Source organism: Onychomys torridus, chromosome 22 (genome assembly GCF_903995425.1).
Source record: "Onychomys torridus chromosome 22, mOncTor1.1, whole genome shotgun sequence".
NCBI lineage: Eukaryota > Metazoa > Chordata > Mammalia > Rodentia > Cricetidae > Onychomys > Onychomys torridus.
The window spans coordinates 39,794,663-39,807,127 of NC_050464.1; the positions used below are offsets into that span (position 1 = coordinate 39,794,663).

Consider the following 12,465-nt stretch of genomic DNA (forward strand, 5'->3'; position numbering starts at 1 on the left):
AGTAAGTTCCCTTCATGTCCGCTGCTGCCCCGGGAGTCCTTCAACTTCAGGCTCTGTTGGAAGATAGAAATGTATCAGCCTGGAAATTCTTTGCCATGCCTCATCTCGGTTCAGTGCAGTTTACACTTCTCGGGTGCTGGGGTTCTGGACACAGTAGTCTAGATTGGCTATCAAGTCTGGGTCCCAGCACCGGCAGGCCGAACTGAAATGTGGGTGGGATTTTTCTAATACCACTGAGGCATGGAACGGAACCCAGCAGCAAGGATGCCGAAGAGAAGCCTCAGGGCAGAGCTAGGGTGTTCAGGGGATTCGAGAAAGTAGCCAGGAAAAGACAGCAAGCCAGAGGGTGGCTGAAGAGTCAGGGCCAGGGATGGGAGGAAAGAGGCTAGGAGCCAGCTTTGCCCTTCCTGATGCTGTGTGTCGTTAACCAGGTACCTGCCCTCTCTGGGTCTCCTGGCTTATCTGTGTAGAGTGTGCGGCATGTAAAATCTTCTGGACTCCCGGGTTTGCTGGGCTATGATGGGTTCCCCAGTGTGTAGCCGACATGGAAACATGGCAGGATTCAGACTACATGCCCTCGGGTTTTCTCTCTCCCTGCCGTTTCTCAGAGCATGCTTGGATGCTAGGAAAGAGGTTCAAACTAGGACCACAGGATCACCCTGGGCAATGATAGGCCCTGTGCACCAGGCACTCGAGCCAGGCACACCTGCCCCCTGGTGGCTGGACCATGTCGCGGCAGGTTCTGAGCAAGCGTTTGATTTCTGTTTCCCCATTGAAGCTGTTGATATTGTTTCTTCCCATATGGTTGAGGTCAGAGAGGTTAAGGAATTGCTGGAGGTCACACAGCTGTGAAGTGGGGCCACTTGGGCCCAAGACCTGCTACCCAGATGTTACCTATGACCACGATGGTGGGGGTTTTCCGGTGGTTTGTATTCATCCCCAGAAAGGGGTACGACACACCTGTCCTGTCAATGAGAGGCTCCCACTAAAACTACTTTCTTGTGCTCTCTCTCTCAGGTGCCTCTGCAGAACCTGGAGCAGGGGGAAGGTCTGCAGGACAGCCAGCAGCCTCACCGGAAGGTGTCCCCCGTGGCCTCTGTGCCCAGGCGAAGCCACAGCTTTTGCAAGGACAAGAGGAGCAGTCCCTTTGTGGTGAGTGGCTGGCGGGGAACTCACAGGCGTCGTCCGTGGTGGAAGATTCTGTGGATGCGTGTGGAGGGTTCAGGCGGATAGGCGCCTGGCGACTGGGTGCCCGCTGAGAGCTGGGCTCCAGACCCTGTGTGCTGGGGAGACCCTCGCTGCTTTCAGGTTTTTGGCTCTAGGTGGGGCTGTAACTCAGCAGCTGGCCAATGGAGGCTGATAAGAGTCTTGGGTTCGAGCCACAGCACTGTGTCTTTTCAACAGCCTTGAGATTTCTGAGTTTGGTGTCTGCGACCTTTGATTTCCGCCATGGGGAAAGCTGCATTAGTGATCCCTGGGTCAGCGCTGGTTTGAAAATGGAGCTGAATCCTGAGGGAGCCAGGCCAGAGAAAATGCACCCCATGAGGGACCTCACAAGGCTATAGAAAGCCGGTTCCAGACTTGGGGGGCCACGATCAACTTACACATGTGTGCTCTGTCCATACAGTGGGGAGATGAGAACCCCCGCTTCACGTGGCTGGTGTGGGCTCTTGAGGAGATGACACAGGAGAGCTTTGCCCTGTTCTGGGCCCCCAGCAGACATACCACAGCATTGCCCAACTGCAGGTTGTTGGCTGTGTCTCTGCAACCCTCCCATCCTCTCTCGGCCTTCACGCTGGCTTAGTAAGGACTTGAGGAAAGGATCATGTTTCTTTGGGAAACTTCTGACCCTGGGAGCCACAAAGTACCCATGAGAGGCCAGACTCAGGCTCTTCTGGTGATTTTGTTGATTTCTGTGCTGTCTGTAAATGGACTGAGTTCTCTCCTTGCAGGCGTGACCCAAGGTGGCTGTTGACCTGGGTGACGTGAGTTTGCCTCCCATGCCCTCCCATGTGTATGGTCTAGGGAGAGACTTCCCTTCTCAGAGCGCTGGTTTCCTCAGATGTAAAATGGGGGTGTCTGCTGTTATTGTAAAGGTGGAGTAACTGGGTCTGGGGATGCTGGTCTCAGGCCTGCTGGGACGTCTGCAGAGTTGTTTCCCCGGAGCCCAGAGCCGGTGGCAGCCTTACAGGCCTGTGGCACTTGACCTTCTCTGAAGGTTCCCTTCCTCGATAGCCTTGTCTCTAGTCCTCTCAGGCGGCACCGCCTCCCTTATCTGATCCAGTGTGAACTTCTGTGTGAGCCTGTGAAGGCTAAGGTCACAGGGAGAAAAGGTCTGGAAGCTTTTATAGTCCCTGGCTGCAGGCTCCTCCTCTTTACTCTGTGTCTTTGGGGGGCCTTTGTCCCAGGAGTCCTGGGTGGCTTGCCTTGGCTCCTCTGTCTGGCTTTGAGGCACCTGTGCCCGGCCTGAGGTCTGTGGGACTTCCTCTCCTGCAGACCGAAGGGCAGAAGGACAGGAACTCAGCCCCGAGGACTGGGCCCTCTCTGGTCTCATGCCTGTGGTGTTAGGAAGCAGCCACAAGGGGGCAGCAGTGCCCCATCCCTGTTGGCTCCTCCCACAGCCTGTGATGGACAGGTAGACCTGGAGTGTCTGAAAGGAAGGACCAGCTTCAGTCTCTGTGGCCTCTGGGGACTCAGTTTCTCCTTCTGTGGGATGGGAGCTGGTCCAATCTCAGAGCAGATGATGACTTCTCTTCCTGAATGCTTGGGCTGAGGAGAGGCCCCTTCCTGACCCTCCTCTCCCTCTCCTGCATCTCCCTGTTCACCTCTGTAGAAATGAGGAACTGAGGCCCACAGAGAGGATCCAGCTTGCTTAGGATGGCCTTCCAGGCGAGGTCTGGGGATTCGGCGACGCCTGTGAGTTCGCTTGAGATGGTCAGGGAAGTCTGATGTACGTTATCTGCCAGTCTGTCCTCGTTTGTCGCTTACTCATCTGGGTTCACATATCTCCATTCTTTAGGGTTTTTGTTTTATTTCATGTAGCCCAGGCTGGCCTCAAACTCTCTATGTAGCCAAGGATGACCTCGATCGCTGCTTTACCTGTCTCTGCCTCCTAAATTCTGGGTTACAGGCGTGTGCCACCATGGTATGGGTATGGGTGATAAGGCCTAGTAGATGCCAAGGCGAGCGCTCTACCAACTGAGCTACACCCTAGCCCCTGGATCTGTGTTCTGAGCCTGACCCAGGCTTTGCCCACCCTTACTTGAGGACCACTCACTTCCCCTGCCATTTGGGCAAACAAACCCCATCCTGCTGAAAAGAAAGCAAGGTTCAGAGGGGCTCAGCCACCTGCCTTAGGCCACACGGCGTTAAGGATAGCTACAAGGACCCACGAGTGTTGCCTGGGACTTGGGCCCTTCCTTCCCCAGGACTGTGCTGGGCAGGCTGTCAGTCCTCACCCTGATCCGTCCCCAGCCCCTGCCAGCTCCCCAAGGAGACACCCGAGTCCTGGGACTCAGCTGGGGCTCAGCCAAGGTTGGCTGTGGGATGTTCTGTCCATCTCACTCTAAGCCAGCCTGGGCCCCCAAGGCTGATGGACTCAGTGAATCTGCATGGCCACGCCCACTGCTGTCCCATAGCAGAGGGAGGCAGGTTACCCTGCTCCACCCACGCTGAGCGCTGGTCCAGCCAGCTGCAGAACAGCTGCTCTCATCTGCCCCCGCAAGCTGTCCTACTGTGAAAGGAAAATGTCCCCCGTCTTAGGAGTTCCACTGAGGCGTGGGAGGGGAAAGGTCCTCTCCTGGTCCTGTGGTGCATCCTCCCATAGGTGTGGCCACCCTTCTGCCCGTGGCTTATGGTCTCCAAGAGACTTTAGAACATGATGACTCAGCGTGGACCCTGATCTCAGGCACAGTTTACCCAGCAGCCCCTCCTATGGCCCTGAGGTCACAGGTCAGCAGTTATGGGGTTCAGTGGCACGGACCTCTGGAAAGTCCAAGAATGGCTTCCTCATGACCAAATGCAAGCCGGCACTTCCTAGCTTATTTAGCCATGTGTTCATTTCTTCATGAGTCCACTATGTGCCAAGCCTGTGTGATTTCAAAGCCCAGAAACTCTCCCTTGGGGTCTGTAGTGCAGGGGATGGTGGGTGATTAGTCAGACTTTAAGGTCTAGTCTGCTGGGGGAGCAGGGCTCAGAGAGGTGAGGCCGGGCTGGAGTGGGGGGGGGGGATGGGCAGTCAGGAGCCTGCAGTAGCCTGCTGTGCCTGGGTGAGCCTGGGTGATGGACTGGGCGCAGGGATGTGAGGGTGGACGCCAGTGGTAGCAGGGCTGAGCAGCCAGGCTGCCTCCTGCCATTCTCATTCCTGGGTGTGGAGGACTAGGGCCAGGGACTTGAACTGCAGCTGATCACAGTCCATTTCTGGATTGAACCAGCCACGCCAAGATTTGTCTGCTAGAGGAGAATGTAGCTGCCTGCTCTGCCAGAGGTCGTGTTCTGGGGCATTTGGTGTTTATCCGTGTTCCTAACAATCATCACCCACCCAGCCATGCGTGTATCCACCCACCTGCCAGTTTATCTGTCCATCCATTTACCCACCTGTCCACCTGTCCATCCATCTGTCTGTCCATCCATCCATCAGTCCATCGCTGCCCCGCCCCATATATACCTTGCCTGATTTATTAATTGATGTGGAATTCCAAGGATATGAAAGAGAATGGGTTAGTTTCTGTTTTCAAGTTGCTTTCCTTTCTAGACTAGGAACAAGTAGTTGCACATTCGATCATTTTGTATCTACTCATCTACCCATCGGAACTTGTTTGGGAGCCTTCATCCTCCAGACTGTTCAGGGACAGTCCCGGACCAGGCAGATGTGGTACTTCCAGGGCTGGTGCCAGTGTGGGAACCAAATATTTAACCACTAGCCAGGCTCAGAAGAGGGACTTCTGGAGGTTACCGAGGGCTGCAGAGAAAATAAATCGGTGTAGGGAGCTGGGGTGGGGGGGGGGGAGAAGGGAGGGGGGAAGGGGAGAGGTGGAGTTGGGGAGAGGACTATGGGAGCTGTTTCTTGTTGGGTGATCAGCAAGGGCTTCTTTGAGAAAGTGAGAGGCCTGTAGAAGAATCAGGAGCATGTCAGGCAGGGGACAAAGGTCTTGAGACTTATTTAATGTGATATTGATGATGGTGATGAATAAGATGCTATCATTGGGGCGGAAGTGGAGAGGGTGACACTTGATAGCAGGAGAGGGGCTGTATTGGTCAGGGTTCTCTAGAGGAACAGAATTTAAAGAATGGCTATCTCATATGTACATATGTATATGGGATTTATTTGCATGGCTCACAGGCTGTGGTCCAGCTTGTCCAACAACGGCCGTCTCCTAGTGGAAAGTCTAAGTATCCAGTTGTTCAGTTCATGAGGCCAGATGTCTCTGCTGGTCTTTTACATGCTGGAATCCCAAAGAAGTAGACGCTAGTGCCAGTGAAGGAATGGACGTGTCAGCAAAAAGGAGAGCAATCAGGCAGAGAGAGCAAGCGTCCTTCTTCCATGCCCTTTATATGGACAGGCCGTGGCAGAAGGTGTGGCCCAGATTAAAGGGGGACCTCCCACCCCAAAAGACTAGATTGAAAGTGGGTCTTCCCACTTCAAATTTTAGTGGAGAAAAACCCCTCACAGAGATGCCCAGCAGCTTGGGGTTCAGTTAGTTCCAGATGTAGTTAAGTTGACAACCAAGACAAGCCACCACAAGGTAGCTAAACAAAGTAGTTCACACACACACACACACACACACACACACACACACACATATGAATGCGATGCACATATGGAAGCTGGAGGTCAACCCCAAGTGTTGCCTATGACACCTGATCAGCGTGTGATCTTGCCCTTTTCTGAGGGATTTCCTCTATTGAAAGGTGCCAGGGAGACCCCAGCTTAGAGATTCTAAACCTGAGGCTCAAGGGAGGAGGTGGCTGGCTGGCATAAGGACACACGATGTAGAAGCAGTGAAGCCTAGGTGAGCTCCCCCACCCCATTTCCCATCCCCTCCACCCCAGCAGCAGGAAGGGGACAGGGCTCCTCAGGTTTCAGCAGTACCAGCAATGCCTCCAGGGGTTTATGGGCTCCCAGGGGCCCAGAGCCCAGCCAGTGGCCACCTGCCCTCAGGAATCTAGGTGCACCTGCTCTGCTTGGCAAGCTTCCCAGGTGGAGCCTTGAACACTCAGGGCATGCCTCATGGTGGGCAGAGACGGGGTTATAGGCATGCCGGCTTCTGCTGGGAGGAGGTCCAGGCTTGTGGGTGCATTTCACAGGTGATGTCACATGACCATCATGGGCTGTCCACCTAATCAGACTGTGTGGAGCTGATGGCAAGTGGGAGGAACGGAGGGGTTGTGGTGAGACACACTTATCGAAAGCCTCCTCACCAGCCCACCTAGAAACTTCCATGCCAGATTATATGTGAGAGATGACGGAGGGCAGCAGAGTGTGTACTCTTCACCAGATGATCCAGGATTCAAGGCCTACTGCATCACATTCTTTTAAAAAATATTTATGTTTTTTAAAATGATGTGTGTGGGGGGGAGGGGTATTTGCACATGAGTACAGTAACTGAAGAAGCCAGAAGAGGGCGCCAAAGCCTCTTGAACTGGAGTTACTGCAGTTATGAGCTGCCCACTGGGGTGCTGGGGTCCAAACTCTAGTCCTTTGCAAGAGCAAGAAACACCCTTAACCAGTCACTGAGCCCCCTCTCCAGCGCTTCCGTCTCATTCTTGAGCCTCGGGGCCCAGGATTCCTCTTTGATTGTGGGTTAGCCCAGCATGTCAACCTGGAGCTGTCTCGCCTTCTTCCCATTGGCCAAAAACTTTTATGTAGCATCTAGTCCCAGCCAACTGCTTGGAGGTTGTGCAGTGTGGCTGTGGTCCTGCTCATTGCTGACAAGTTCAGGAGCGTTTCCGTGTAGTGAACCCCATCTCCATTGTGCCCCAAGGGTAGTGTGATATTTGTGAGGTCTGCGTGCGTGCTGTGGTGGCCACAGTGAGGGCTTATTCCCTGCCTTCTGTTCTGTGTTCTGCTCTGTTGGGAACCTGCATTTGGGTCTGTTCCAGTTTGGGACAGTTCCTGATTTTGGTGCCTTCCACTTCCTGCCTCTGGATGGGTGGTGGTCATTGTACACCCAAGCTGTAGCACTGCTGGAGAGCCAGGCCACATAGGTGCAAGATGTGGTGCCTCCCCACCTGCAGTGTATGGATTTCCAGGTGCCTCCCCACCTGCAGTGTATGGCTTTCCAGATGCCTCTCCACCTGCAGTGTATGGATTTCCAGGTGCCTCCCCACCTGCAGTGTATGTCTTTCCAGATGCCTCTCCACCTGCAGTGTATGGCTTTCCAGGTGCCTCTCCACCTGCAGTGTATGGCTTTCCAGGTGCCTCTCCACCTGCAGTGTATGGCTTTCCAGGTGCCTCTCCACCTGCAGTGTATGGATTTCCAGGTGCCTCTCCACCTGCAGTGTATGGATTTCCAGCTGTCCCATCCTTTGACAATACTCAGTAGGATTGGAATTTTGGTGGGGTGCAGTGGTCTCTCATGCCTCTATTAATATTCAAGTAGCCCCAAACACTATTTGTCAATATTTTGTGAAGAGCTTGAATTAAAGACCTCAAAATGTTCTGGAAGATTCCAATTCCAGCTCCTGTTTTCTGCTTAGCCTGGGTGGAAAACAGCTTTATCCAAAGAGTCAACTCCAGTTAATGGACTGCCTAAAGGCTTTGAGGCCATACATACTGGGGCCATGGGAAATGATGCTATAATCCATTAGTGATGTCTGCATGGGTCAGGGAAGGCAGAGAGCCAAGTGTCAAGCGTTTGCTAACCCTGGTTCAGTGGCGTATCTGATGAGACACACACACACACACACACACACACACACACACACACGCACACAACTCAATGCACACAGGAGTACACATGCCCCAAAAGGCATCTTGGAGACTCTCCTTACAATTCTCCAAATCTCAGAAGCATTTCAAAAGTCCTTGCCTGGGTTTTCAGTTCGTGGTCTTACTCTCCACAACCTTCACTCCACCCACACTCACTGTTTGTGTGGCGGCAGACTCCCCATCTATTTGTCACCTCCTCCTCCCCTCAGGCCGGAATGGCCAGCCTCTGCAGCCCAGGCCCCACACATACTTGTTTAGTGAACAGATGAGGGAGAGCCTGGGTCAAGAGCCAAAGAGGAGACACACACAGGTCACCCACCCCACAGATGGAGACTGGTTGGGTCCTTCTGTGGCTTGGTGGTCTGGGAGCCAATGGCACTGTGGCTGCTGCTGGGTCCTGACAGGTGGGGCGGGAAGGAAGGTCAAGAGAGGAAGGGCATCCTAACTAAGGTCAGGAGAATGGCCAGCGTGGATTGCCACGGCAGAGGTCCTTGGTGGGACAAAGTGTGTGGGGTGTTGGATGTGGTGGGTATTGGGTGTGGTGTGGTGTTGAGTGTGGTGGGGTGTTGGGTGTGGTGGGTGGGTAGATTTCTGAAGACAGATCCCAGCTCCCTTGAGTCACCCTGGCTACCTCAGGGTTCCCAAATCCAGCTTTGCAAGCCTTGTCCCTCTGGACTGTGCATTAAGAGTTAGCAGGAGGCCAGGCCCAGCCAGGGTAGGAATTTTTAGTGACAGAAGACCCGAACCTGTACACTGTGGTGGTGCTGAGACCTCACAAATTTCCAGCAGGACTGAGGCTTGGGGAAACTGAGGCAAGGGGTGAGTGAGGTGATTTGGTTCAGACCCATTGGAAGGGCTCTGTGCCCTGCAGGATCAGGTCTTACTTGGGTGCGGGGGGTGGGGGGTGGGGGGATCCTCTTTCTGACTGAGTTTTCTGTTCCCCACTTAGCCTTTTTATCAGATTAAAGTTAACCAGAAATGTCCACCAGAGGGCAGAGCAGAGGTACCCTAACCAACATTGTGGTTTTTGTTTTCACATTCTGTGTGTGTGTGTGTGTGTGTGTGTGTGTGTGTGTGTGTGTGTGTGTGTTGTGAGGACCACTCATGGTCTCAATTCTCTCCTTCCTCCATTATTCCATGTGGATTCCTGGGATCGAGCCCAGGTCCTCAAGTTTTGCATCAAGTGTCTACCTAGTAAGTAATTGCCCAGGCCCAAGTTATTAGCTTTTTTTTCTTCTCAGCCTCTGAGCTCTGAGACCAGGCTTTTCCATGACCCTGTTGATTCTGTGTCCACAAAGCTCACTAACTGTGGCATGTGTGCCATTCTGCTGTGTTTCCCCTCGACCCTGGGGCAGTCTCTGGCTTGAGCCTGGGATCAGGGCTGCACTGGGATCAAGATACTGCTCTGTGCCCTCCCGTGCTGATACTGGCCGCGTTTATTTGCACAATGATGCCTTTCTACCGAAAAGGGGGGAAAATCTGTTTTTATTTCTGAAAGGAATGTGTGCTGGGTGAGAGGGGGTTCTGGCCAGCCACAATGAGTGCCTTGTGGGTTTGGAAATAGTATTGCTGACTGGAGACACAGTTTGGAGATGCTACACCCTTGACTTGAAGTGGCTTACATCTCAGGCCTGTTTCTAATGCAGGGCCCTGCACATAGTAGGGGACAGTGTCCAATAGGACCCCAGGGAGGGTGCTGAGTGAGTGATGCCCGGACTGCAGGGAGTGGGAAGCGGGCTGCTGAGTCAGTCCTCAGGCAGCACCTGCCCAGTCGGTCCCTGCACAGGAATGTGACTTGTGGGTCTGGCCGGCCACGTTTTAAGGAAGCTGTAAGCCTGCCATGTGGTTTGCATGTCTGCTGACACTTAAATAGGTAGGTCACAGATGCAAGCCTTGGCCTGACCTAAAACAGCACCCAAAGAAAAGGGGGTACAGAGGTGTCCCATGCTCGCCTTTGGGAACCCTGGTGTCCATCTCTTAGAGCAGCAGTTCTCAACCTGTGGGTCTCAACCCCTTCGAGGGTCGTCTCAGTTTGGGTCTCTGTTGCTGCAACAAAACACCAGGACCAAAAAGCAAGTTGGGGAGGAAAGGGTTATTCAGCTTACACTCCCACATTGCTGTTTGTTACCAAAGGAAGTCAGGGCAGGAACTCAAGAAGGGCAGGAACCTGGAGGCAGGAGCTGATGCAGAGGCCATGGAGGGGTGCTGCTTACTGGCTTGCTCCTCATGGCTTGCTCAGCCTGCTTTCTTATAGAACCCAGGACCTCCTGCCCAGGGATGGTCCCACTCACCATGGGCTGGGCCCTCCCCCATTGATCACTAAATTAGAAGATGCCTTACAGCTGGGTCTCATGGAGGCATTTCCTCAACTGAGGCTCCTTCCTGATGACTCCAGCTTGTGTCAAGTTGACACACAAAAGCAGCCAGTACAGGGGTTGAACGACCCCTTTTACAGGGGTTGCAGATCAGATACTTACATTAAGATTCATAACAGGGGCTGGAGAGATGGCTCAGAGGTTAAGAGCACTGGCTACTCTTCCAGAGGTCCTGGGTTCAATTCCCAGCAACCACATGGTGGCTCACAACCATCTGTAATGAGATCTGGTGCCCTCTTATTACATGCAGATAGAACACTGTGTGCATAATAAATAAATAAATCTTTAAAAAATGATTCATAACAGTAGCAAAATTACAGTCCTGAAGTAGCAACGGGATAATTTTATGGTTGGGGGTCAGCACAACACGAAGAACTGCATTAAAGGGTGGCAGTGTTAGGAAGGTTGAGAACCACTGCTCAAAGGCATCGGGTTAGTTTTGGAGTTAAGAATCATGTTTGGGGACGGCTCTAGACCTTCTGTGGCCAGGAATGGGTCTAAGGAGGAGCCAGAGGGAGCTGGCCTGCTGGGAGGGATGCGTGATTGTCCCTGTCAGGAGCCCAGGACACTGTGACTGGGCTTGTCTTGAGTCTGGGCTGCAGGCCAAAGTGGCTAGGCCGTAGCTAGACCTCAGGCAGGACGGGAGCCGGCCAGGTGAAGGGAAGAGGTTAGCTGAGGCCCCGAGGGTCACCACACATGTGTGGCTCAATAGGTCTCTTCATACAACTTGAGAGGCCAGAGTCGGACGTCTAGGGGTCACCAGGATGACCTCCCTCCAAAAAGTGTTGGGGAGAGCCCATGCTGATGCCTGCCAGCTCCTAGAGGCTGCCAGCTTTCCTTGGCTCACAACCTCACTCCCTCCATAGTCTGCCTGGCCTTTCCCTCTAGGTTCGAGTCTTGGCAATGGATGCTCAGCCTCCCTGCTGACTATACCTTGGGGCTGTCACAGCAAGTCACTAGACTAAGGGGCTGATAGATGATATCATTTATTCCTGGCGGCTGGAAACACAAGGTCAAGGAGTTAGAGGCTCCTGTGTCCAGAGAGGGCCTGCTGCTCCTCATGATGGGGTGTCCTCTTATGACAGAAGGGAAAGGAGGGGCAGATGCATTGAACGTTCCTGGGCAGCCCTTCATGGCTGTTACCCTCTGAGGATGCCATTAGGGGTAAGTGCTAGTGTAAGGCAGCAGCCCCGCCCACACCCCCCCACCCCCACGGTCCAGAATGATCTTGTGTTGATTCCTTATTCCATCTGCTTGGCGGACTGGCTTCAAACATCACCATAGCTTCAGATTGTGGGAGAAAGCATAGTTTGGGGGGTTACCATTCAGCTCACACCACAGAGGGTGCAGCAGTGAGAGGCGGAGAGATAGGGCTCTGGGGTGAGAGCAGATGGGAAACCGTGGGGAGTGTGTGAGGGGCATGCGTGGAGGAGTGGCCTGGAGTGTCTACCTAGGCAGGTTCCCTGGCAGGTGGAGGAGTGCCGTGGGTCTCATTGCTTCAGCCTCCCACCTCAGTGTAGCCTGGCCAGCTGGGGTGGTGGGGTGAGGCAGGGGATGGGGTGAGGCAGGGGCTGGGCAGCTGCTCCTGAGAACTCTGGGCTGGGCATCCCGTGAGTCTGCCATCCTCAGTGGGTTCTGCCTGCACCACAGACTTGCCAAGTCTGGCCTTGGTTGTTTCTTTTTATTACCCCCCCCCCCCCACCGCCCTTCGCTGTCATCGAGGCTCCACCCCCAGGCCGCCTGCTCTCCTGAGAGCTTTCCAGCTGGGCCCTGTTCACGGTGTCCCTGGCTGTCTTGTGGGGCCATCTGTCTTTGGGGTTCATCTCCTTCCTGTCCATGTGGCTCTCCATCATGGCTCCCTGTTCCGCGGCACCCCCTCTTCCCCCCCCCCCCCCCCCGTCCTGTCACAGCCTCACCTCCTCACCTCCTGCCTTTCTCAACCTTTCTTTCCTCCCAGCAACCTCCAGGCCACTCTGCACCCTCGGCCAAAAGCCCTGAGGCAGGGGGATGTCCACCGCCTCTGGGCTGTCCTTCAGTCTGCAGTCAGCCCGGAAGTCCTGCTCCTCTGCACTCTGTGAGCAGGGGGCCTATTCTGTCAGTCAGTCAGTAATGAGCAGGGCCCACTGTTCATTTGTTCATTCATTCATTCATTCATTCATT

The 12,465-nt window shown here is 54.0% G+C and overlaps 1 protein-coding gene across 2 annotated transcripts in view; it reads left to right on the forward strand.

Annotated features, from left to right (window-relative positions):
- Kiaa1671 (KIAA1671 ortholog) overlaps positions 1 to 12,465 on the forward strand; it is a 141,281-nt gene that overhangs the window by 48,656 nt on the left and 80,160 nt on the right. For both annotated transcript variants that reach the window (XM_036172023.1, XM_036172024.1), the window contains one exon: positions 1,018 to 1,152. In XM_036172023.1, the coding sequence (XP_036027916.1) occupies positions 1,018 to 1,152 (135 nt within the window). The remainder of the gene's footprint in view (positions 1 to 1,017; positions 1,153 to 12,465) is intronic.